Source organism: Sapajus apella, unplaced genomic scaffold (genome assembly GCF_009761245.1).
Source record: "Sapajus apella isolate SASKATOON/1434 unplaced genomic scaffold, GSC_monkey_1.0 scaffold2, whole genome shotgun sequence".
NCBI classification, from domain to species: domain Eukaryota; kingdom Metazoa; phylum Chordata; class Mammalia; order Primates; family Cebidae; genus Sapajus; species Sapajus apella.
Window position 1 is genome coordinate 83,651,028 of NW_022436942.1, and position 27,299 is coordinate 83,678,326.

General features: G+C 45.6%; 1 protein-coding gene across 1 annotated transcript in view; it reads left to right on the top strand.

Moving 5' to 3' along the window:
* Positions 1-27,299, top strand: part of TMEM132B (transmembrane protein 132B) — a 452,449-nt gene that overhangs the window by 213,599 nt on the left and 211,551 nt on the right. Inside the window, exon 3 of the mRNA XM_032244022.1 lies at positions 3,639-3,785. Within this exon, the coding sequence (XP_032099913.1) occupies positions 3,639-3,785 (147 nt within the window). The remainder of the gene's footprint in view (positions 1-3,638; positions 3,786-27,299) is intronic.

Sequence of the window (27,299 nt, forward strand, 5' to 3'; positions counted from 1 at the left end):
CTCCCCGCCTTCCTCAAGTCCCCTGGACCTGTTTAGGACCAGTGCGTAAAAATTAATGGCAAGCACTGTGTTTCCTCAGCCCCTGCCAGGGTGCACCCCCGTGCTAGCAAATGCCCTGTGAAAGACTTGGACTGTCTGCTCGAACTGGACACTCTGCTTCTCAGACTCTGAGGAAGAGTTTGCCCACTGTGATAGTGTCTGTCGGGATAAACCAGAGACTAGAAGCCCAGTGCAGGAAGCATTGTGCACAGAATCCCACGGAGCAATTCAGAGCTGATGAGTGAGGAGGCTTCTAAAGACGAGGGGACCTGTGTCTTAGTTTTGGGTCAGAATGAAAGAAGGAACGATACACAAAAATCTCATGGAGGAGACTTCAGTGGGTACATGTAGTATCTATACCTCCACGACTGAAGGGAGAGAGGCCTGGCAATGAGGGCTCCATGAAGGAGCTAAAAATGCAAGACACTGTTGTCTCTAGACTTAATTACTGAAGCATTTCTTAGGCAATAAATGATGCAATGTGGGTCATATAAGACATCCTCTGTGAATGGGCCAGCGCGGGAGGGAAGGGAGTGGGGTTTGGAGTGAGGGGCTCTGGTTTCGAATCCTGGCTCTGCCAGAACCAGCTGTGTGACCTTCAGCCGGGGGCACGCTAGTGGGTGGGAGGGTCTGATTTGTTCATCTGGACGTTGAGAACAAGGGTGACAGTCCGGGCTGCACGGCTGCTTGGTGAAAGAACTCTGTGGGAGAGTGAGAACAGCTGTTGTGGTAGCAAGTACCGATAGGAAGGAGGCGGGGTGCGGACAGCGGAAGGGACTCTGTTTCTCTAGACGGCTCTGGAACATTCTCTGCAGTTGCCCCTTTGGCAAGAAGATGGGATGGCTGGGGGCAGGGACAGAACAGGATGCCTCTATTTGTGGTTTGCATAAATTAATTCCCGGAACATCATGATGGCAAGAAAGGAAAGCTTTGTGAAAGCCGCAGATTTGGACTCCAGAATTCAACGGGAAGAATCATCAAGTCAGGGCAAGGCATGACATCTGAGTCTCCGGGCATTGCAGTGACTGTTTTGGGGTGTGCAAGAGCAACCGGGAAGATGTCTTGGAGTCTGTGTAAAGAACTACAGTAAGGGGAGAAAGGGAGGCAGAAACGTTTCATTTTATTTAATGAGATGTGCAGACATTCGAATCCCCTAATTCTACCCGCAGGGTTCCTTATGGTTGGTGGTAAAATTGGAGCTTCCCCTCAGGTTTCAGAATCTCTCTCTGCTGCTTAAATTCTGCCATAAGAGGCTGCCTTCCTTGGGTCTTACAGGTGTTTTGATTTGATTTTGATACATTTTATTTTTTAAAGTATCAGTCACTCCTGGGAGGGGTCATTATTCACCTGTGGGGGTTTTTTTTTTCGCATTTTCTTTTTTGTATTGAGGTAAAATTTAGATCACATAAAATTAGCCATTTCAAAGTGAACAATTCGCTGGCATTTAGTACATTCACAGTGCTGTTCGACCACCATCTTTGTTTACTTCCAAAACACTGTCATCATCCCAAAAGAAAACTGAGTACCCATTAGCTAGGCAGTTACTCCCCATTTCCCCCATTCTCACTTTTCCCCAGTCCCTGGAAACCACCAGTCGACTTTCTATCCCTATGGATTTACTTTCTGAATGTTTCATATGAATGCAATCGTATACTATGTGACCTTTAGTGTCTGGCTTCTTTCACTCAGCATCGCATTATCGAGGTTCATCACGTAGCGTGTGTCAGAACTTCATTCCTTTTTATGGCTGAATAATACTCCATTGTATGGCTAGGCCACATTTTATTTATACATCCATCATAGATGGGCATTTGAGTTGCTTCAGTCCTTTAGGTATTGTCAACAGTGCTGCTGTGAACATGAGTGTACAAGTATTCATTTGAGTGCCTGCTTTCAATCCATTTGGATATACATCTAGGAGTGGAATTGCTGGGTCATATGGTAATTCTATGTTTAACTTTTGGAGAAACTAGAAAGCTGTTTTCCACAGTGGTTGCACCATTTTACATTCCCAGGAGCAGTGTGTGAGGGTCCCAATGTCTCTGCATCCTCACCAGCACTTACTACCTCTTTTTTTATTTTAGCCATCTCAATGGGTATGAAGTGGTATCTCACTGTGGTTTTGATTTGCATTTCCCTGATGACTAATGATGTTGTTGAGGATATTTTCATGTGTTTATTGGCCATTTGTATGACTTTGGAGAACAGTCTAGTCAAGATCTTTGCCTATTTTTAAATTGTGTTATTTGCTTTTGTTGTTGATTTTGTAGGAGTACTTTATATATGCTGAATGCTAGGCCCTTATCAGATAGACTTTGCATATATTTGCTCCCAGTCTGTAGGTTGTCTTTTCCCTTTCATACGCTTGTTTTTACATGATGTCCTAGACCTGCTGCTATGTGTGGATTTGATTAATTGATCTTTGAGGGAATCTTTGCTTTCTAGCAATCTTTCCTTGATGGTGCTGGAATGTCTGGCTTAATGTACCTGCCTTTGCTGGTGCTCCTCTAACTCCTCCACATAATACTCAGCTGCTTTTGGTATGCCTTTTTTGTTCATGGGAGAGGGTGCCCAGGGCCTCAGTGGGCCCTTCTTGTGGGCCCACAGGCCTCTGAGAAGCAGAGGCGATCTGGTCACCTTCCCAGCCCAGCATGCGCTGGCCTCTGCAGCATTAGTTCACATGCTGCATTAGTTCACAGCATTGGTTTACATCCCCAGAAGTCCCAGCATGCCTTTGTGGTGATACCTATGTTCAGTTAAGGCACAGTAAGCAGTGGGTGCCCCACAGCCTGCCTTCATCCTGGTGACCCTCCAGAGGCATACACAGCATTGGGCCAAGTCCTCAGGTGGCCCTGGGACAACATGGATGTTGTCCGTGAAGTCCCCGCTGTTACATAGGAGGCGTTTTCTGGTTAGTAGCAATGTGAGGATCATTTCAGGATCAGTGTACAAAAGGAAGAAACCCAGAGTGTGAACTCTCCTTGGCCTTTTCTCAATGGCAACACACCTGGGTCCTTGATTCTTCCTGGTGGAACTGTGTTCTGTGAACATTGTACCAGGCAGCACCTGGCCATGTTAGCCTTTCTGAATGCCACGTTTGTTCTTTAAACACCTGAGGACTGAGTGCTTCCGTCCATTCCTGCTCCCCGAGTGCCCAGTGCAGTGGCCTCCTCTTCCATCCCCTGGGCTGTGCGATCCTCTGGCCTTGCATGACCCACCCCCGCATCTTAAAGACTCTTCTCCATCTCCAGGTGAAGAGCAGGCTTGCAGATTCATCTCTCCTGCCCAGAGGCATCTGTCTCATTTGTATCATGCTGGGGTCCCCTTGAAGCAGCAAGCGATCTGGTTCCCAGCACACTGATTAAATAGAAAATGAACACACATGGCAAAAGCTGGGGCTCCTACTTCCGGGCACTTGTAAACATTACAAGACACTTAATTTTAAGGGAAAGTCACTTGCCACTGCTCTTCCCCACACCCCCCAGAGGAAGGGGGCGATGTTACAGGTGCTTTTCCGGGTGATCTGTTCCATGTTTGACTGCCTGTTTCAAACTAAAGTGGTTTTATTATATAGAATATCTTGTTTTCCCACCCTGCAGGATTAAGGCGGCAGCAGGTGTGAAGATAATGGCAGTGAGAGTCAGCAGTGAGGACCAATGGGCGGTCCAGGAAGAAATTGATAATGGCGACACCCAGACGTCGGCCACCCTCACCTGCATGGGCCATCGCCCGGACATGCAGAGCAGGTAAGCATGGAGATCCCCAAGGCACCTTGGCAGTGGGGAGGAGGGAGTGGCTGCCAGAACTCATAGCAAAATAATGTGCGTGTGGATAAAGCGATGCCTCTGCATTTAGTGGGAAATGGTTTCCTTTGTGCTCATCAGCGTAGCTCAGCCGTGCCGCTTCTGAATGGCTCCATTACTGGAATGTACCACGGTACGAGGCTTCTATCCTCAATGCTCTTCATACAAAAATGACCTAATGAGGTCGGCAGTCTCAAAAATCACCAGAGTTCAGATTTGTCACAGTGTAGAGTTTGGTAACCGTGTTTTCAATTTTTATTTTTATTATCACTATTGTTTGCAGAGAAGAGCTGAAGAAGGAAATGAGAGGAAATAGAAATGATTTAAGAGGCAAGGGGAAACTGTACTTTGTAATAAGCAAACCAAGGGTAGCTTTAGCTATTGGGCATTCATCCCTTAGTGCTGAAATGTAGTCATTTTGCTGATACCACACTTGGGAATTGGCACATGGCTTCAGAATCTTAATTTGGATGAAGTTGGCATTGCTGGAAGGCAGCCTGTCTTCTCCCGTTCAGACACCAGCCTTGGGCTTTACAGGGCTGAACTTACCTGGGACCCACAGAGAGGTTGTCATTGGTCATCTCACATCAGGACACCTGGCAGGTAGAGCTCTCACCTGTGTTGCAACTGCCTTCCCTACAAAGTCTGCCTCTATGTTGTTCTTCTTTCATTAAACACCAGTCTTCTATGGGATTGCTTCACTTGGAGGGCCAACCAGCTTTGCTACTTTAAAACCTCTGGCTCCTGCTTCTCCCAGGAGGGGGCTCAGACTCCTCAGCTTAGCACACGAGCCCCTTCTGAGTCTGTTACTTGTCACAGTATATTGTCACAACTAGTTCTCTTTCTTCCCTAATCTTTAAACTCTTCAAGGCCTGCAGTGTCAGGAACAGGGGAGGCCCTCTGTGAATGAATGAGGGCCTGGGTGGAGGGAAGCATGAGAAATGGAGGGTCTTTCCCAATGAGTTGCTGGCAAGTGCTGTCTCTTCTTGGGTGACCCCAGGCAACCTCAGCTAGAACCCTCTTCTGCCTGCTTTTGGAGATCTCCTTCAGAGGGAGAGAAGTGACTCAGACAGAGTGGTCCAAAGCCTGCTGTTAGGAATCGCTGACCAGGTAATCTGGATGCCCCTCACTCCAAACTCTATGTTCCACTCATCATTCTCTACATCTACCGACAGGGTTTTCTTTCTTTCTTTTTTTTTGAGATGGAGTTTCGCTCTTGCTACCCAGGCTGGAGTGCAATGGCGCGATCTCGGCTCTCTGCAGCCTCCGCCTCCTGGGTTCAGGCAATTCTGCCTCAGCCTCCTGAGTAGCTGGGATTACAGGCACACACCACCATGCCCAGCTAATTTTTTATATTTTTAGTAGAGACGGGGTTTCACCATGTTGACCAGGATGGTCTCGATCTCTTGACCTTGTGATCCACCCACCTCGGCCTCCCAAAGTGCTGGGATTACAGGCGTGAGCCACGGCGCCCAGCCTATCGACAGGGTTTTCAACCCCACTTGGCCCGTGGTTTCCCTGGAAGTCTGTATCTGCCTGCTAGACACTCCTAGATCCTGGGTTGTTAATATTTCTAGAGAGTCTAGGAGTTTTACATTTGCTTAGGTGCTTTCAGTTGCAAATGATAGAATATTTACCTAAAATTGGCTGCTGCAGAGGGTTTTATCATCTCACATAAGAAACGAGGGGTAGATGGGGCCATGGATGGTGGATCCAGCAGCACACCTGTGTCTCCTGGGCGTATTCTGTCTTATAGAAAACACCCAGTGCCCATTATAGTGCACACTCCATTATACCCAGTGCCCTGACTGTCACTCTCCAGCTTGGTTCCTCATGGTCACAGGATGGCTGCAGCTCTTCCAGGCATCGCAGACACACCCAGTGATATCTAAAGACTGGAAAGGAGGGGGTCTCTCCTCATGTGTCTCTTTTTACCAGGGAAGAAAACCTTTCCAACAATATCCATGGAAGCCTTCCCTTTAGATCTTATCAATATGCAGTGGGTGCCATGCTTTTGCTCAAGAGACAGGGTACCTTCGAAAAATGAGTATCTGGTATTATTTCCAGGCTTTGTAGTGGGAGATGGTCTCTGTTGCCAGGGAATGAGAATGGGAGAATGGGCGCCTGCTAGGTGGTCAGCTCACATGTTTACCACACTCTTTGAAGTTGGTTTCTGTCAAAGATTGTAGCTTGATTCTCTATTTTGCCTGGGGTCCCTGCGCGTTTTTATTCCCAGTAGAAGACTTCCTCTGGGTTGCTGGGCTTATCAGGTGGCTTTGTGTCCCTGTAGGTAGAGAAGTTTTGGGGTGACGTGGTACCAGGAATGCAGGGTCAGCTGCTCAAGCAGTATCCTTAGCAACCTGTCTCCCTGGTTTGGCTTTTTCTCAGACAGACCCTTCCCTCCTGGAGGCAAGATGACTGTTAGCAGCTCCCAGCAAACATCTGCTGACTTGGTCACTTCAGGGAGAAAGCTGCTCTCCCCAGCCAGGCCCAGCACAGGTCCCGGGGCTGGTCACCACTGGCTCTGTTTGGCGTCACTTAGGTCGTGTACCTATCCTGAACCAATCACTGCAGTCAGCCCAGAACCAGGGGTTGTGACCAGCCCTACTGGAAGAATGTGGGCAGAGGGTAGGGGAGGGATTGCAGGTGGGCAGCGGGTGCTGACGGGGACAGGAGCTGGAGCGGGTGCCATCCCAGTTACCTTAGCCTCATGGCTCCTGCTGTTGTGTCATGGGAGTCCAAATGGGATTTTCTAGCTCCCTGCCCTCAGAAATCACTGCCTGGGTACATAATGGTGGGATCCTTGGTCTATGCATAGGAAATGAATTTTGTTGATATATTTGACTGACCAAGTGGTAATGTTTTAAATTGAAGAGCAACATGGGCCATGATTATCACTTTTTGATTCTGTGAGAATCAGTTTTGCATTCTCTTTAGAAAAGATTAAAAAAGGTTACAGGGGAAGAAAGAGAAGTAGTTATATAAGCAGAGTTACATAAGTATGAGACACTATCACGTCGCCTCATAAAGGAGAAAGAGGACACTCTTTCTCCTTCTCTTTCTTCACATTTAGTACTTGACCTCCCTTGGGCCCTAAGAAGGGCAGGGATTGTCACTTTGGCATGACAATTCATGCTTACCTAATCTCCTTCTAAAATCCATTTCATTATCTAAATAAATAATTGCTTCTTTTTGTCCTTTTTTTTGTTGAATGGTAATATCAAATGAGGTGTGAAGTACAGGCTTGCGGACCATGCTTGCTGCCTAACAAAGTGAATATATGAATATATCCCTAACAAAACATCCTGCAGAAAGCTGTAATCTCTGAATTGTGACAACCTTGAGTGGAATAGACTTTTTAATAGAATACAATGTACAAACTGCCTGAAATTCTGTGATAAGAATTAAAAATGTGTTGTACGGGAAGACCCGACGTGCTCGGTTAGAACGGCAGTAAAGATCTTAATTTAAAATATTTTAATGAACACTCATTGTGAGGAAGTGTGAGTAATAAAGATGAAAACCACAAGATAAAGAGTGGTGTTGCCAAAAGAGGAGAGAAGAGATTAGAAAAATAAGCAAATTTGAAAGTGTTCAGAACAGATAACACTGAACCAAGGGAAATGAAAGCTGGATGACGGACTATTTGCATGGAAGCCACGTGCAGCTATGTAGGTTGAGATGAGGTTGTTCTACGAATGATTCCTTTCTGACTGTTGGGACCCAAACCCAGAGCAAATAAACTGCAGCTCTTTATGTGGTCGGAAACCACAATACAGAGCCCATTCTTATCTAAAAATTCTAATAGAGGCAGAGAAAAGCTCAGAGGATAGGCAGGCAAAAGCCCTAAAATAGATTTCTTCAAAGAAAAAGACACACGCACGTTGCTGTAACCCAACTCAAGGTAAAGTCAAGATCCAATCCAACTGTTCACTGTGAAGGCTATTGCCTGTTCTATTCTCACACTGCCAGCAAAGACATACCCAAGACTGGATAATTTATAAAGGAAAGAGGTTTAATGGACTCATAGTTCCACGTGGCTGGGGAGGCCTCAAAATTGTGGCTGAAGGTGAAGGAGGAGCAAAGTTACATTTTACATGGTGGCAGGTAAGAGAGCTTGTGTAGGGGAACTCCCCTTTATGAAACCATCAGTTCTCATCAGACTTATTCACTATCACAAAAAAAGATGGGAAAGACCCATCACCATGATTCATTTACCTCCCACCAGAGCCCTTCCACTACATTGGAAATATGAGAGCTATAATTCAAAGTGATATTTGGGTGGGGATACGGCCAAACCGTATCATTCCACTCCTGGCCTTTCCCAAATCTCATGTCCTTATATTTCAAAACAAATCGTGCCTTCCCAACAATCCTCCAAAGTCTCAACTCATTTCAAAGTCCATAGTCCAGTCTCATCTGAGACAAGGCAAGTCCCTCCTGCCTATGAGCCTGTAGAATCAAAAGCAAGTTAGTTACTTCCTAGATGCAATGGGGGTACAGGCATGTGGTAAATACAGCCATTCCAATGGGAGAAATTGGACAAAATAAAGGGACTACAGGCCCCAGGGAAGTCTGAAATCCAGCAGGGCAGTCAAAGCTCTAAAATGGTCTCCTTTGACTCCATGTCTCACATCCAGGTCATTGATACAAAAGGTGGGTTCCCACAGTCTTGGGAAACTCTGCCTCTGTGGCCATGCAGGGTATAGCCCCCTTCCTGGCTGCTTCTGGGCTGGCATTGTGTGTCTGCAACTTTTCCAGGCACACAGTGCAAGCTGTCATTGATCTACCATTCTGGGATCTGGAGGTCAGTGGCCCTCTTCTCACAGCTCCGCTAGGCGGTGCCTCAGTGGGGACTCTGCGTGGGGGCTTCCACCCCACATTTCTCTTCTGTACTGCTCTAGCAGAGGTTCTCCCTGAAGGCCCCGCCCCAGCACAGCTCTGCCTGGACATCCAGGCATTTCCATACATCCTCTGAAATCTAGGTGAAGGCTCTCAAACCTCAGCTCTTAGCTTCTGTGCACCTTCATGTCCAACACCACATATAAGCTGCTAAGGCTTGGGGCTTGCACCCTCTGATGTTATGGCTTGAGCTTTATGTTGGCCCCTTTTAGTCATGGCTGGAGCAGCTGGGATGCAGTGTACCAAGTCCCTGGGCTGCATAGAACAGGGGTGGGGTGGTCGGGGGGAGGATGGCGTGCGGGTCCTGGGCCAGGCCCACAAAAGAAACCATTTTTTCCCTCGGGCCTCTGATGGGATGGGCTGCCAGGAATGTCTGTGACTAGCCCTGGAAACATTTTCCCTATTGTCTTGGTGATTAACCTTTGGTTCCTTGTTACTTATGCAAATTTCTGCAGCTGGCTTGAATTTCTCCTCAGAAAATGGGTTTTTCTTTTCTATGGCATCATCAGGCTGCAAATTTTCCAAACTCTTCTGCCCAGCTTTCCTTTTAAACATAAGTTCCAATTCTAAACCATATCTTTGTGAATATATAAAACGGAATGCTTTGAACAGCAGCCAAGTGACTTCTGAATGCTTTGCTGCTTAGAACTTTCTTCCACAGGATACCCTAAATAATTTCCCTCAAATTCAGAGTTCCACAAATTTCTAGGGCAGGGGCAAAATGCCACTAGCCTCTTTACTAAAACATAGCAAGAGTCACCTTTATTCCAGTTTCCAACAAGTTCCTCATCTCCATCTGAGACCACCTCAACCTGGACATCATTGGCCATGTCACTGTCAGTATTTCGGTCAAAGCCATTCAACAAGTCTCTAGGAAGTTCTGAACTTTCTCACATCTTCCTGTCTTCTCCTGAGTCCTCCAAACTGTTCCAGTCTCTGCCTGTTACCCAGTTTCAAAGTTGCTTCCACATTTTGGGCAGTACCCCACTCTACCAGTACCAATTTACTATATTAGTCTGTTCTCACACTGCTAATAAAGACATACCCAAGACTGGGTAATTTATAAAGGAAAAAGGCTTAATTGACTCACACTTCCACATGGCCTGGGAGGTGTCACAATCATGGCTGAAGGTGAATGAGGAGCAAAGTCACATCTTACACAGTGGCAGGCAAAAGAGCTTGCTTAGGGGAACTCCCCTTTATAAAACCATCAGCTCTCATGAGACTTATCCTGAAAACAGCACAGGAAAGATCCACCCCCATGATTCGATTACATCCTACTGTGTCCCTCCCACAAGACATGGGAATTGTGGGAGCTATAATTCAAGATGAGATTTGGGTGGGGACACAGCCAAATGATATCAGCTACCATACTGGAGAATCTGGAAAATCCTATCTTTCAGGAGTTTTTCTTTGCCTACTCTAATCTAGAAAAATATTATAACCATTTGAGCAGAGGGAGAGATTGTCCTTTTAGTTAACTGAACTAACTCATTGTTTTTTGTGAAACTTAACATTTGACCATTAAACAAAAAAACAATGTTGACACAAGACAGTTACCATATCAGATGTCATTGTGTGAATTTGTGAAAAATGGACAAGGCTAAATCTTTCATTGTGCTAAAGGATTCTTTTTTTTTTCTTTTGAGAAAATCTTTTTTTTTTTTTTAAATTGTATTTTAAGTTCTGGGGTACATGTGCAGATCATGCAGGATTGTTGTGTAGGTACATACATGACAAGGTGGCTTGCTGCCTTCATCCCCCCATCACCTATATCTGGTATTTCTCCCCTCGTCATCCCTCCCCACTCCCTGCTGTCCCTCCCCTAGGCCACCCCAACTGACTGTAGTGTGTGATGCTCCCCTCCCTGTGTCCACATTTTAATTGTTCAACACCCGCCTATGAGTGATAACATGTGGTGTTTGGTTTTCTGTTCTTGTGTCAGTTTGCTGAGAATGATGGTTTCCAGATTCATCCATGTCCCTATGAAGGACACAAACTCATTGTTTTTTATGGTTGCACAGTATTCCATGGTGTATATGTGCCACATTTTCTTTATCCAGTCTATCATTGATGGACGTTTGGGTTGGTTCCAGGTCTTTGCTATTGTAAACAGTGCTGCAATGAACATACGTGTGCATGTGTCTTTATAACAGAAGAATTTATAATTCTTTGGGTATTTACCCAGTAATGGAATTGCTGGGTCAAATGGTATTTCTATTTTTATGTCCTTGAAGAATCACCATTCTTATTAAAGTTTAAGAAAAGAATAAGGGAGACAGTTGAATGATTATAACAGCTGCCTCTATTTCAACAAAATAGAAGTAGTTTTTCCTCCCTGACTCTGTTTGTGTTAGTTTCTTTCATTCTGTAAAATATTTTATCGAAAGGTAAAAGACAGAACACACAGAACATGTTAATATGTCTTTGAGGACAATTTTGTGTGATTTTGTTTGTCCATTTCTTATTTTACTTAAAAAAATTTATTGAAAATCATATGGTGCTTGTTAGGTGCCAGGCACTATGTTAGGTCTTTCAGATGAATATACTTTTAAAAATCAGAAATATTAGAACCCTGTGAAGTGGATAAAGAATATTATTTTATTCCCACTGAAAAGTTGTGTAATTGAGACACAGTTAAATGATTTCCCGAGGGCTCAGAGCTGGTATGTGGTCAAAGCAGTCAGACTTTGGAGGGAGTTCATGCTTAATCCACCACTCTGGGCTTCACAGAAGGCGTGGCAAGGCGCCTGTGCTGTGAGTTGTGGCCACATCCCCCTGCTCTTGCCCAGCCACAACTTTTAGCTCTCTTGTTCCCACAGGACTGAAAACTCACTAAAGCAGTGCCCACAGCACCAGCAGGCCATTTGGCATGTGGAAATAGAGGAGGCAGGTGGTCAAAGGGTGACCCTGCAAAAGACATGTCCTCATCCCCAGAACTCGTGAATGTGACTTATTTGGCAAAAGGGTCCTTGCTGAGGTCATCAAGTTAAGGATCATGAGATGAGATCATCCTGGGTTAGCTGAGTGGACCCTAAATTCAATGACTGGTGTCATTTAAAGAGACACATAGAGGAAACAGCCACGTGGTGACAAAGGTAGGGGTATGAGGGATGCAGCCATGACTGTGGAAATCAGGCAGCACCTGGAGCCTCCAGAAGCTGGGGAGGAGAGGCATCGAGTGTCCCCTTGAGCCCTCAGTGGGAGCACGTTTCTTTCGACACCTTGACTGAGGATTGCTGGCTGCCAGAGTGTGAAAGAATAAGTCTCTGTTGTTTTAAACCAGCATGCCTGTGAGGATTCATTACAGCAGCCCCAGGAGACTAGTCCAGGTGCGTAAAGAATACCTGTTGAATAAGCAGGCTGAGGCAGCTCAATCCTGGATGCCCGTCAGTCACCTGGGACAAAGTGCAGACAGTCCTGGATGGAGATTCCCTAGCCCTCGCCCCAGTAGGCTATAAGCATTGGCCTTTGAAGAAAAGTCCCCAGGTGATTTTAATGTGCAGCCCAGGCTGAGAATTCCTGGGAAACGTGAATGAATGAAAATTCATTTAAGCCTCAGGAGGAGATAAAGATATTTAGTTTTAAACGACTTTAGGATTTGAAAGCAATGGATTTGAGGTACACAGTTCTTAGATTTATAGTCACATTTGCCACTGGACACTTGGAGACCTGTGAGTACCAGCCACTACTGAGTTCAAAGCCAGGATCCCAGGTAGGGAAATGCATCGTGCACAGGGGACCCACCTGTAGGGAGAGCCACACTTAACAGAGAGGAGGGAGGTTTGTTTTTGTTTTCATTCATGCTAGAAAGTGGCAACAGAGTCCTGTAAGAAATGGAGGACTCTTCCCTGACCCCTTCAAAAGGACCAGGCCTGCAGAAGAAAAGAAAAAAGAAACATTTAAAAACACCCCACTTATTTTTTCTAACCAGTGGGAAGCACTTTGAATTTATGCTGCTTGCCAGTTTCAGCATAATAAAAGCCTCCTTGCTTCAAAAGTAATAGATGGTTCAATTGTAGAAAATTTAGAAAATACAATTGAGTAAAATGGAGAGGATAGAAGTCATCTCCAAACCTAGGATTGTAAGGGTAATAACTGTCAATATTTTGAGTATATTGGTATTGTATGTGTTCACATGTATATTCAGAAATTTGTTATTTCTGTGCATGTTAGACTTGCTTCTTTAGCTTTGAAAGCTGTTGTTTTCTGTAATAATATAGAATAAATATATAGTAACATCTTTTCATGCCACTGAATATTTAACTATAATGATAATTATCAAGCCCTTTAAAAAAATTGGTCAAAGTGGTTAACCCTCTTCCCAGAAAAATGCAAATACACACACATAAGCAATTTTTTTCAACAGTTTCAAGATTTGTGGAGCCCTTCAATGAATCTGTAATTTTAATGTATAATATTTTATTGATATTATAGCAGTATATTCTATTCATTCCCCATGTTTCATTTTTTTTTTCTTTTAAACATTGCTACTGGCCATTTTATGAGGTTGTGTCTTTTTCCTTTTAAACATTCCTTTGAAATATTTTTTCTTTTCAAGCATAAAATGTCTCAAATATCTTTGCAGATAAACCTTAGGAGGGAAAGCTAGAAGTGAATGGACAGGTCAAAACGCATGCTGCGTTTTTAAGTTTGGGATGCTTTGGTGAGCTTTCCCTGCCTGTTTACAGGGCTGAGTCAACAGTGCCCACCTCCTTTACGAACGCTGGGCCTTGCCTTAAAAAAATTAATTTGATAGTTGAAATATGGCTATCTTCTTGTGGGCATAATGTGCATTACTTAATTTCTGGTTACATTTAATAACTTTTCCTGTGTTTGCAAATGTTTTTCCCTACTTAGTTGCCTTTATTTTGTGTGACTATGCTGTTACTTTAGCAAGATTTTCGGTTTATGTCAAATGTAGTCATTGTTTTCTTTAAGGCAAAGATTCTAGTCTGGAGGAGGATGGAGCAGGCCTAGTGGCATGCCAGAGAGGCTTGTCAAAATCCATCCATCAGCCTGGGCCCCTCAGTGTTTAGGGAGAACCACTGCCTGACGCTAGTGAAAGCACTAAAGGGATATTTTATTCAGACTCTTTCTGCAACAGTGGAAAAGAGACCTCCGTACAGAGGGGGACTCAATTGTGGATACAGTGGAGACAGCTGGGGATTTATAGCCCAGGAGGGGAGAGGAGAGGAAGGTGAATGAGGGTTAGGCGGATGACAAATTACTAAGAGGAGACAGCAAGGGTGGGGGGATTCTTGCTGAGCCTACTTAGGATTCTTGCTGAAGGCGGCCAGATATCAAGCGTGGGAGATTCCCTCTTAAAGGACTTTAGCAGATTCTTCCTAAAATTGGGATATGCGAGTCCAGCACAGGTAGGGAGTGGGGTGGGGTTGAGGGCTGGGGAGGAGGTAGTTGGGAGCAGGTTTGGGACCAAGTCAGGGCTCAGAGGTGCCTGGCTCAAGCTTGGTTAAGAAGAGGGTCGCGGTGCCCCTTGCTGGCCTGTCCAGGGCAGGTAGTGCAGGTGAGAACTAAACCTTGGTTGTTTTAAGCCATTGAAGTGATTTGTTACCATAGCGTAAGATAATCTATCCTGACTGATACAAAGAGTTGTCAATTATACATTAAAAAAATGTAATAGCCTTCTTTGAGGGGAGCAGTTTTAGGTTTATAGAACTGAGTGGAAAGAAAGTATAGCAAATTCCCATGTTACCCATTACCCTTCCAGTTCCCCTGTTATAACAGCTTGCATTAGTGTGGCACATTTGTTACAAATGAGTAGTCAATATTGATACATTATTACTTACTAAAGTCCACACTACACATTGGGGTTCACTCCTTGTGTTATAGGTTTTACTAATGTCTAATAACATTTATGCACCATTACAATATCACACAGGGTAGCTTCACTGCCCTAAGACCACCCACTGTGCTCCATCTACCCTTTCCCTCCTTCTCCCTGAACTCCTGGCAACCACTGATCTTTTTACTGCCTCCATAGTTTCGCCTTCTGCAGAATATTGTATAATTGGACTCAAATAGTATGTACTCCTTTCAGATTGGCCTCTTTCTCTTGGCAGTATGCATTTCAGTTTCCTCACTGTCTTTTCTTGGCTTGATAGCTCATATCTGCCTATCACTGAATGACATTCCATTGCCTGGATGGACCAGCATTTATTCACGCATCTACTGAGAGACATCTTGGTTGCTTCCAAGTTTTGGCAATTATGATAAATGCTACTGTCAACATTCATATTCAGACTTTTGTGCACATGTAAGTTTTCAACTCATTTGGATAAATTCCAAGGAGCACAATTGCTGGATCATATGATAAGAATATGTTTAGTTTTGTAAGACGCAGCTAGACTGTCTTCCAAAGAGGGTGTAGCATTTTGCATTCCAACCAGCAGCGAATGAGGCTTCCTGTGTCTTCACATGCTTGCTAACATTTAGTGTTATCGGTATTTTGGATTTTAGCCACTCTAATAGTTGTGTAGTGGTACCCTCATTTCTTAAAATCTGCAACTCTCCAGTGATACGTGATGTTGAGTATCTTTTCATGTGCTTATTGCCATCTATATATCTTCTTTGGTTAGGTATCTGTTCAGGTCTTTTGCTCATTTTTTAAGTTGGGTTGTACTTTTTAAAAATTAATATGTTTTACAAATTTTAAAAATCATTCTGTGGCTTGTCTTTTCATTCTTGTGATTAAATATACATTTTGAGTAGTAATAGAAGTTCCACAATATGTTCATAGATTTCACATGACTACCTTTGGATGACTAAGAAGTTCTAAAGTTCTAATTCTTAAGGTGCCTGATTTAGAGCAGAAAAAGAAGTCTTGGGTGTTATGGTACAGTTGTTAAAAAAAAAGTCTTATTTTTGGCCCCTGAGTCTTCCTGATGACCAGGAGGGTCTCACTGGCTGAGGGCTATGTCCCTGGCAACAGGCAGGTTCATACAGCTCGTTGCTGGAATGTCTGTGTGGCCACGTCGAGGTCTTTTTGACCGGGTCTTTCTTCACTAATCCATCCAGCTGGTAGTCTAGTCTTCTTAAAACAGCTTCCATCATGACCTAGTGGTCCTGTTGCCTGTTTCAGCAGATCTAAGCAATTGGCTTGACTGTTACAGTCCTTTTTAGAATCAGAACTCCAGATGCTCGAAACCCTAGTCCAGGAGTCAGATGCTGAGACAGTGAACTGAGCCAGTAGGTGGCGCTCCGCACAGTAGGACAAGAGACCAAGTTCGACAGAGGTAAGAGAACACGTTGGGTTCTGTATGGAGAGAATCTAAAAAGGCTTCTCAGAGAAAGTGACATTTGAATTGGTCCCTGAAGCATGAATAGGAGTTTAAAAGTGGTTAGAAATACACATTTCTGGGAAGGTGACCTATTAAGCCATTCTGTATGTCATATTAACTCTGTATTATATTTGTCTTGCAAAATGCTCCTTAATGCAATAATTTGATGTGGCACAGGTAAGGCTTGATAGTGGGGCTTGCTGGTCTTAGAGCCTGGGATGGTGCATCTGGATGGGGGCCACTCTGAGTAGTCTCTGCAAAGATGCCAGTATGGGAGGAGCTTTCAGGATTTATGGGAAGAAGACCTTCCTGATGCAGCATTTATTGAGCACTGCTGCGTGCCAGGTCCTGTGTTCTGTATTATCCCCTTTAATTATCAAAATCGCCAGTGAAGAAGGTTCCACTCGTCGCTTCATTAGAGCTGGGGAGACTGAGGGTCAGAGATGTTAAGGGCTCATGGCCATGTAGCTAGGACTGGTGGGCCTGGGATTTGAACCCAGGCTTCAGGGCTCCAGAGAAGTGCCTGGCAGAGTAGGTTCTCAACAAGTATATGTTGAATGTTCTGAGTCTAACACTCTTTTCTCAATATCAGAATAATCTAAAAACAAGAAGTGGATGGGGACAAAAAGAAACTGTGCCAAAGGTCAGCACTTTGGTAGGCTTTTGGTAGCCCCCCCAGATCCCTGATTTCAGCTACATTGCTTGAGGTTACAGGAAGATGGGCCTTAATCACCACATTGCCAGTTTCATGCACCGTAGGTCCTTGGTGAAATGGACATAGAGGATAGAGTTTCTCTTAGAAACTCCATGTATCGTTTAGATTCCAACATGACCTTTCTTACTGAGTGTAGATTTTATTTCTACTGTAGGATTTAACTTCCATAATTTTCTTACGCAGGCAAAAATGGAACCCAATGAAACTGGAGTCTTTCTTTCCATAGGTCTGCTAGCATGCTGATTTAAAACCAGAGCCTTTACATCAGATTTCTGATGGGGTGTTGAAGAAACAAACCAAGGGTAACTTGCCAAGTAGATGCTAATAGAAATTACTTTTTTTTTTTTTTTTGAGAAACAAGGTGTCTCTCTGTTACCCAGATTGGAGTGCAGTGGCATGACCACAGCTCACTGCAGCTTCGCTCTTCTGGGCTCCGTGATCTACCTCAGCCTCCCAAGTAGCTGGGACTGCAGACATGTACCATCATATCTGGCTAATTTTTAATTTTTTTTTTGTGGATACAGGGTCTTGCTGTGTTGCCCAGGCTGGTCTTGAACTACTGGGCTCCAGCGATCCTCCTGCCTCAGCCTCCCAAAGTACTGGGATTACAGGTGTAAGCCATCGCACCCAGCCACAACTGACTCTTTATTTGACTTTTTATGTTGGTGTTTGTTAGAAATCAGGCCTCTCCATGAAATCATTTTATTCTTATGTCATTATTTTTGAAGCACTTAATCTATTTATTCATTCATTTATTATTTTGACATATTTATTGCCATTATGTCACTATTATTATTACATTATATCATATTATTATATCATTATTATGTTTGTCACTATGAAGCCTTCCTCAGATCTGCTGCAAGCCTTTTACAAAAGTAATCAAATGAACCTTTGAGTGGTTGTCTCTTCCTTCTTTGTTTCCTGGAGAAAATTCTCAATGATTTGAAAGTATTCATTTAACTAAGCTTGCCTCAACCAAGCTCAACTCATGCACCATGACTTTAAACCTAGATAAAAGCTAATGTGCCCAGTTATTGTTCTATTTTTGGGTGAGAAGAAACCTGTGTCTTTTGAAAGGACGTTTTATTTGATTTTATCCAATTCCGTGGCCAACATCCTCTGTTGCTTTTCATCGGTACAGACAAGCGTGGGCCCATGGTATGTTTCCTGTGAGCAGATTGCAGCCTGTACTTGAGTGTGGCTAGCTAAGGAATCTGGTGGCATTTGCAGAAGGGGTGTGCAGGCTTCACCCCTGAAGATAGTCCCCTGTCTTACCACATGATCCTCTTTTAAAAATAATGATAAACTATTTTTCAGAAAGGTTATAGATTTACGGAAAAATTGAGCATATACTACAGGGATTTCTTGTGTAAGCTTCTCACTCATTCCATGCCCAGTTTCCCTTGTAATTAACATCTTACCTTAGTATGGTGTATTTGTTGCAATTAGTGAACCAACACTGATATGTTGTCATTAACTAGCGTCCATAGCTTATTCAGATTTCCTTAATTTTTTCTAATGCCTTATTTATTTATTTATTTATTTTGAGAGGGAGTCTTACTCGGTCATCCAGGCTGGGATGCAGTGGCATGATCTCTGCTCACTGCAGCCTCCACCTCCCAGGCTTGAGTGATCCTTCTGCCTCAGCCTCCCAAGTTGCTGGGACTGCAGGCACATCCCATCATGCCTGGCTAATTTGTTGTTGTTGTTGTTTGCTTGTGTTTTTTGTAGAGATGGGGCTTTACCATGTTGGCCAGGCTGGTTTCAAACCCCTGACCTCAAATGATCCGCCTGCCTCGGCCTCCCAAAGTGCTGGGATTACAGGTGTGAGCCACTGTGCCCGGCCCTGATATACTACTCTGTCTGTTCCAGGATCCCATGTGACATTTAGTTATCATGTCTCTCTCAGCTCCTGTTGGCTGTGACAGTTTCTCAGCATTCCTTGTTTTAGATGGCCTTGACAGACAGTTTTGAGGAGCACTGGCCAGGAATTTTATTCAATGCCCCTTTATTGAAACTTGTCTGATTTTGTAACTTGACTAAATTGAGGTTATACGTTTTTGGGAGGTAGGCCACAGAGGTAAGGTGCCATTTTCGTCATATCATATCAGGGTCCATGCTGCCAACATGATGCATGGCTGCCGACCCTGATGGCCTGCCTGAGGTCCTGTTGCCAGGTTTCCCCACTGTAAAGTTACCTGCTTCCCCGCTTTCCACACTGAAGGGCTGGGGAGTTATGCCCCCTCCTTAAGGGCGAAATATCTGCAGATGCATTTGGAATTCTTCTCGCAGCTCCATTTAAATTTCTGATGTTAATTGCAACTAGTCGTTGAGCTCTGGGAGTGAAGAGACTGTGTTTCCTGCTACAGTGAATCACTGTTACCCAGCACTGTGCCTGACACCATGCCCGACTGTGCCTGACACATATCCTTAATAAAATATTACTAAATCAATGAATAATGCACGATGATTTGTTCAGTCACAACTGCCCTCTTGTAGATTTCCCTTCCACCCCTTAGCAGATTGGAGCGTAGCTGTGGGGTTGTTTTCGGGTGAGCGCACTGGCTGGGGCTGTGTGCACAAGGGAGGGCTAGATGTCACATCACTGGTCAGAGTTTCACGGTAGCTCATGTGAGTAGTGACGTGAAATGTGCAGAGAGCTAAAACCGGGCCATGTGATGGAAAGGCCTGAGGCTACTAGAGATAGTGTGGGCCGGAAACCCGGTCTAGGGAAATGCTGTTGGCTTTCAGATGGGAGGAATGAGAAGCCAGCCACTTAGCGACCTGGGGAAGGACTTTTTATGCAGAGGGAAGAGGAGCTGCAAAGGCTCCCAGGGAAGGTGGTGCCGGGCTGGAAGGTTGAAGGCCTGGGCAGCACAGAAATCACAGAATCCAGCCGAGCTTGAGCCAGGTCTTCACGATGGTCGTCTGTGCAGCTGGCATCCTGTGCTTCAGTTCAACAGATGTCTATTAAGTGCCACCTACCTCCCGAGCGCTGTTTTGGGTTCTGGGAAATCAGCTGGGAACAAAACCAGTGAGTCCGTCCTGGCGCTCCCGAACTTATGTCTATGGAAAGAAATATGCAATTGTATGTCAGGTGGAGATAAAAGCTAACAAGAAAAGAAAGGCAGGTAAATGGACAGAGGGACTGGGAGGTTCTACTTCAGACAGGGTGGTCAGTGAGGGCCTCTTGGATGAGCAGAGCCCTGAAGGGAGTGTGGGGAGGAGCCATGGAGAGATGTGGGAGGAGAGTCTTCCCAGAGCCCCTGAGGCGGCCGGCCCCCATGTGGTCAGGGGTCGAACTGCTAGGGAATGAGTGAGGGGTACGGGGACCAGGTCAGCACGGTGGCCAAGAGCTGCATTATATAGGATTTCATAGGCTCTGAAAAGACTTTGGATTTTATTCTGCATGGGATGAGCAGCTACTGCGGGGCTTTGGGGGAAGAGATGTAATCTACTTTACATTTTTTGAAAGATCTGCTTGGAGGAGCAAGGGTGGTGCCTGGGAGCCCAGGTGGGGGCTGTTACCATCATCCAGGGGCTGTAATTGAAATGGAACTTGTCTTTCTGCTTGTTGCCTGGGTAATGGGGGGTCCCCTTCATGTTAACGATGACATGATGAGAAAAGCCGCATATAAGCGAATGATGGTGAACAGGCAGAGAAGCAAATGGTCTGGCTAACTCTATTTTGGTGGAAAGATACCAGCCCCTTGGGAAGGATTTATGGAAGGCTTTGAGCATGGGCAGAGGTGAGAGTGCTGGGAGGATGTCTGGGATAAGGACCGAGAAATTGTACTGAGTGACTTGCTTAGGAGTAGATTGCTTTGTGTGGATGTCCTCAGTGTAAATCAGCCAGGTCTTCCATGGGCCGCGGCCACTTTTCTTCCCCCTGACTTTACTGCTATGGGCAGAAAAACCCAGGGCTGGGAGGAGGCTATGCCAGCCTTCCAGGATGGTGGCTTTGGGGTGTTAACCATGGTGGCGGCCAGCTGCCCTGTCCTTGATGATCCCAGGTGTGTGGAGGGGATCGCAGTGAGTAGACAGGGGAGTCGGTAAATGGTGAGGAGGGACAACATGGTGGTTGGCTTGAGATACAACCTGCAATGCAGAAGGCTCATGGTGAGTGGACAGCTGTTGGTCATAGGATTCTTAGGGCTTGCAGTCTGGGGACTCTGAGACCTGGGTTCTGCTCTGGATACCTCTGGTGACTTCACTGCCATGTTCACCTGTTTTCTCTGGGTCTCACTTTTGCCATGTGTGAAATTGGGGGCCATGTTTTCAAATGATCTTTTTCCTGTGCTCCCAAAGTGCTGTACTCCCAGTTCTGATCCTGGGTCATGGATCATGGCTGCTCTGCTCTCATGCTGCCGGGTGTTGGTGGGGTGTGATGGGGGCGTGATTTTTGTATAAGCTGCTTGGGGAATTACACTTGTAAATTCTATAAGCAAAAGCAAGCTTGGCCAGATGTCCATGGTCAGCCAGATCTCCACGGTCAACAGGGTCTCCACGGTCAGCCGGGTCTCCACGCTCAGCCGGGTCTCCACGCTCAGCCGGGTCTCCACGCTCAGCGGGTCTCCATGCTCAGCCAGGCTGGTTATAGCTCTCAGGCACATCTGTGGTTTTATTTTAACTGGAACATAACCACTGTAATCACAGAAGCTTGGGAATTGGAACCTGGAGGAAGCATTCTTTTGTTGAAAGACAGCAGTGAATGGGCTGAGAGAATTCCTTGAATACACGCGCACACACACACACACGCGCACACACACACACACACACACACACACAGGGGCAGGGTGGGGGAGAGAGAGAGAGAGACAGAGAATGGGAGAGGTCGAATGTGGCCTATGATGCCTGAGGCTTGATGCCTAGCCACCAGATGGGGCCCATTGTTTATGAGCATTACTTTTGCTGGTTGAGAGCATTTCTAGAATTTCATTTCTGATATATTGACTTGCTTACTTAACAAGCAGTGCACTAAAAAGCATGAAAACTGACAAGCACTGGCGTCAGCCGTTGGCCCATAGCACGTCCCTTGGCTGGGCGGGCCGTGGTAGAATCAGCATCTGGTACCTGTTGGTGTGATGCTTGGTGCGCACATCTCAACACTGACTGCACTCAGATTCACCTTCTGGGTAAGAATGTCTTCCCTTCCTAAGAGTGTTCCTAGTTCCACAAGCACACTTCCTACTTCACTCCTTTGTTCTACAAGCAGTGGACAAAAGCACTTCAGAGTGAAATGTCAATTTGGCCAAGAAAAGTGGGAACGAGAAGGAAGCCTTTCCTTAAGCACTTGTGTCTTATAAACAAGTGTCGGAGCAGACACTTCGTGTCTTCTGAGAATGCCGCGTGCCACACCCCGAGCATGGTGAGTCCTGCCAGTACCTTCTGAGTCAGCCCCCACAGCCAGCGTCCTTGGAGTGTGCTTAAGTTTAAATGTTTTTCATAACTGCAGGTTTATAGGATTTTGACCTGGCCACAGAAATCTCCACTTCCTTCATTGGTTTTAAAGGACTGGAATGAGTGAAGCTTCCCCAGATGCTTGTAAAGGTATTTGCAGCAGAACATAGAGGTCATCAGGGCAATGCTGGAAGCCTTTGGGAATGAGGTGTCCTCTGACTTGAACTCCAAATGGCTTTATTTCTGGAATGACCCTCTGGTCATCCCTCTTTCAAACACTCTCCGGCTCATCTGGGATTTCTGTGCCGTGAGTCTTAGCTGACTGCGCTCCTTAGAGCCATACCCTGAGGCTAGATGATGATACCGCCTGTGCCAAAGACTTTTTCTCAAAGTTCATGACATAATGCCATGTCATTATCTCTTTTCCTTTCCTGTGTGTTATTTTGCCTCGGAAGGGGGCTCTCCAAATTGAATATTACATAGGAGATATTTGTGGGTATATTAGTTCCCTACTGCTGACGTAACAGATTATCAAAAACTTTGTGGTTTCAAAGGAGATGAATTTATTCTTAATCATTCTGAAAGTCAGAAGTCTAACGTAAATTTCGCTGGCGTTAAGTCGAGGCATTGCAGAGCGGCGTCCCTCCTGAAAGCTTGCTGGAGGGTCTGTTTACTCACCTTTTCCTGCTTCTGGGGGCTGCCCACATTCCTTGGCGGTGGCCCTGTAACACTCTGACCTCTGCTGCCATGGTCACATCTCCTTCTCTGACATGCCTGTCTTCCTCTAGTAAGTACAAGTGTGGTCACATCAGGCGTACCTGCTAGTCTCCCCACCCCGGGAGCCTTAATCTAACCACACCCGCAAAGTCCTTTTGACCATGCAAGGCACCGTGTTCACAGGTTCTGGGGATTAGGATGTGACTATCTTATGGGGCCACCATTCTGCCTAATCGCAATCTGTAATGTGTGTGTCCTGGACCTGTCCGGGGTCAGCTGGCTTCCATCTGGGTTTGGCCCTTGGGAGGCCCTGGCGGGTGATTAGAGGGTGGGAGGGTGGGGGAAGCCGGGGCATCCCTCCCCATCCCAGCCTCAGTGGCTGCCCGGGCAGTGGCTCTGCACAACTCCTGATTCCAGCCGCTGCAGGAGGAGCCGGCTGTGGCCAGATGTCAGGTTCCACCGAGGGGTCCCCAGGCTCTGGCCACTGCCAGTTCTCCTTTTCCCTTTCAGCCTAGAGGTGGGCATGACTTCTTGCTGTTCTAATCTCGGTGTTTTTTTCACCATCCAATCTGCATTCCGAGATTTCCCTTTGCTTAGGTGACCAATTTCCTGCACAGAATGCCTTTTATTGTAAACTCCTGAAGTGGTCTGTGTTTATGGCACGCACTGGTCTGATGCAGCAGGGTCAGGAGCGAAGAGCTCCGCATCACGCTGAAACTTCTCCTCTGTATAAAACTCAGAGTGCACAAGGAGAGAAGTCTGGGCTTCTTGAACCAGCCTGGGCTCTTTCTTACTAAGCATTTGGGAAACCCTCAGGAAAATCCCCTTAGTAGGGGCTCAGGTATCCCCTCACCCTCCGCATGTCTGCTCTGTAGACATTGTTTCTTCTTAAGGGGCATGGGGGGAGAAGATTGTGACCACTGTCTCTTGTTCCTTGGCAAGTCTTGCTCAAGGTGTTCCTTCCAAAATGAAACTGAGAGCTGAAATGTGTGGCTGTGAAGCCCCCATCTCACGCCCCTGGCTGGAAAACCACAGCTGCTCTTTTGAATGTGTCTGTATGAATAAGCAAGGCAGACCTTTGACCCTTTGATGTCCAAAAAAGGCAGGTGAGAGCTGTGATCAGTTGCCACTAAAGGGCCCAGAATTTCTGTCGCAGGGACCATTATTAAAGAGAGACTGGGGTGTGGAAGGGGTGCAGCCCTCAGCCTTACCCACCTGAGGCTGGGATGGCCCCCAGGTTTTCTGCAGGGACAGGCATTAGACATGTCCTCCCTGGTCACCAAGCAAGGACATACCAGCCCCAGCATCCAGGACTGCTTAGAAACATTTATTCATTCAGTGTGTATTATGGAGCCCTCCCAAGAGCCAGGCACTAGTATAGGTGCTGAATTTACCACACTGAACAAAATGGTCAATATCTCTCCTCCATGAAGTTTGTATTCTAGTGGGAGGAAACAGACAATAATAAAGATTTACTATTAGATGGAAAAAAAGTCTTAGGGAGAAAAATAACGCAGGCAGTAAGAATGGAGAATGTTGGTGTAGGGCAGTCCCCGATTTTGGAGCAGGAAGTCAGGGTTGAGCTCACTATGAAGAGGTGGCTGGACTGGAGGTCTGAGAGATGGGAGGGAGAGGGATGGACAAGTGGACCCCTTGGGGCAGGAGAAGCTGAATGGAGAGCACCTGTCATAACCAGGGCAGCAGGGAGGCCTGTGAGGTTAGAGCAGATGGGGCGGTAGAGTCAGAGGATCTCCGTGCTGATGTCTGCCTCTCCAACCTGCCCCTCGCTTCCCTAATAACAGTCTCCCATGAGCTTTGAAGACATCCTTTCCTTCCTTCTGTTCCAAGGCAAGGCATCTGTTGTGCATTGTGCTTTTTCCCTCTTTCCACCCTGTCCCTGTGCACAGTCATGTTCCAGTGGAAAGTAGAAGGAGTTTGGGCTCTGGAACCCGACTGCCTGAACTGCATCCCCAGCGGTGGCTCCTACTGTGTGAGCATGAGCACATTGTATGAAGCTTATTGTTAAAATTAGGATCCTAATGGCTGCACCACAAATGTCTTGGGATGCCCAAGGGAATGAGTGTGGAAGCTATAAGCCCAGCACGCCAGCTGCTCAGTCCATCCCAGCCTCACTGTTTGCCACGCTCTCTTCCTGTGATGGAATCGTGCCTCCTTCCCTGTACCACACACACAGCCTTAGTTGGAAATAGGCTCGTCGGAGTTGTAATTATTTAAGATGAGGTTAACTGGTGTCTTTTAAAAGAGGGGCCCATTTGGACACAGACATGCACACAGACAGAACATCATGTGAAGAAGGCAGAAATCAGAGTGATGTATCTGCAAACCAAGGAACAGCCAAGATTGCCAGCAACCACCAGAGGTGAAGGGAGGGGCACAGGACAGGTTCTCCCTCACAGCTTTCAGAAGGGGAGACTGCCAACACCTTCATCTTAGACTTCCAGGCTCCAGAACTTCAAGGGCAAAAATTTCTGTGGTTTAAGCCACTCAGTTGGTGGTACTTTGTCATGGCAGCCCCAGGAGGCTAATCCACTTGCCTTCATCTTTTTTTTTGTCTGCCTGCCTGGAACATAGACCTGTGGCTGAACTATTTACAGTCAAGTGGCTGGTGTGGTTCCAGTACATCTTCTCCAAGTCTCAGAAGCATCTTCCCAGAACACGCAAGTCCCTTCTGCCACCTGCAAGAGTCCTCTCTGGATGCCACATGGCTTTTGACCCTCAAGCCATGGTCATCTCTAGAGCACAGGTGTGTTCAGGTCTATAATTCTGGTGGATGCAATTTTCAAGGATCATACCACATCCTTGTTTAGCTGATAGGATTTGTCTATGAGCTTTTACAAAAGAGAGAAAGAGTCAGATAACACCTTAAATTCAATACAAATGTCTTTGCACCCAGCATCCACTCAGGAGGGGCTGCCTGGGAGGGAGTGTGGGATTGGGGCAGAGTGACCCTGCTCCTCGCAGGTTAGGATCCACTTTCCCTGGCCTGCTCATGGTGTGAACATTCCCATGCGCTGGCTATGATTCTGATGCTGGCAGATCTGAAATCTTAGTGTAACATGACTTTAACGCAAGGCAGCTGCTTTAAACCAAAGGGATGGACATTTGGGTTGTTTTCGCTTTGTGGTTATTGTGAATAGTGCTGCTATAAACAATCCTGTATAAGTTTTTGTTTGAACACCTGTTTTCAGTTCTTTTGGGTAGATGCCTAGGAGTGGAATTGCTGGTTCATATGGTAATTCTATGTTTAATTTATTGAGGAACTGCCAAATTGTTTTTCACAGTGGCTGCACCATTTTATATTCCTACCAGCAATGTGAGAGGGTTTCCATTCCTCCACCTCATTGTATGGATAAAGAGAAATGTAGTCTTTCCATATAGTGGGTTGTTTTCCTCCGTGAAAAGGAATGAAGTGGCAGCACAGGCTACCACATGGAAGAACCTTGAAAACATGATGCTGAGTGAGAGAAGCCAGACATAAAGGGCCACACGGTGTGTGATTCCATTTGTACGAAATGTCCAGAACAAGCAAATCCATAGACACAGACAGCAGAGCACGGTTGCCAGGGCGCTGGGAGCAGGGCTAAGGGGGAGTGGCTGCTTCGTGGATGTGGGTTTCCTCCTGGAGTGATGAAAATGTTCTGGAGGTAGATGGTGATGACTGAGCAGCATTGTGAATGGTGACTTGCTTGTTTTACAATGGTAAATTTTGTGTTCTATTTATTTTACCACAATAAAAAAGAAAACAACAAAAAGGGGGAGAAGATTTTCTCTGTAAAACTCTCCTGTAATGTGCTTTATGGCCTCTTTAAGGGATATTCAGAGGCTATTTCTAATGTAGTTTTAAACATTCCATGGTCTTGCAAACTAAACTACAAGAATCAACTGCATTCTTCTCCCTTTATTGAGACTTTCCAAGAATTAAACATATTTTTAAGAATCCAAAGGTAATATCTAATACTGTCAGAGCTGTTATGTCCATCTGGGCAGTAACTATAAGGAAGGATACTAACAAGGTTTTTGGAGATTGGCAGCAACTACGCATTGAATTTCAGAGGGGTGTAACTCTAAAGATGAAGGAAGCAAAGGAAAGCACCCACTTCTAAGAAGCAAAGCAAAACTGGGAACAATAATCTGGTGCCCATGATCTGCCGTGCTATACATGCAGGTGTGCCGTGGGGCTAGGTCAGCAAATTAGCTAATTGTTTTATCTTCTTTAAAGGGACAAGTTTTTTTTCTTTTCTTTAAAAAATGTCTGAGCTATTTCAAGCATATTAAAACTGTAGAGGATATTGGTTTTTTTTTTTTTTTTTTTTTTTTTTAAAAGTTTGTTTTTTTCTTCCAAGCCAGAGTGCAGTGCAACGGCACCAGCTCGCCGCAACGCAACCCCCGCCCCCTGGG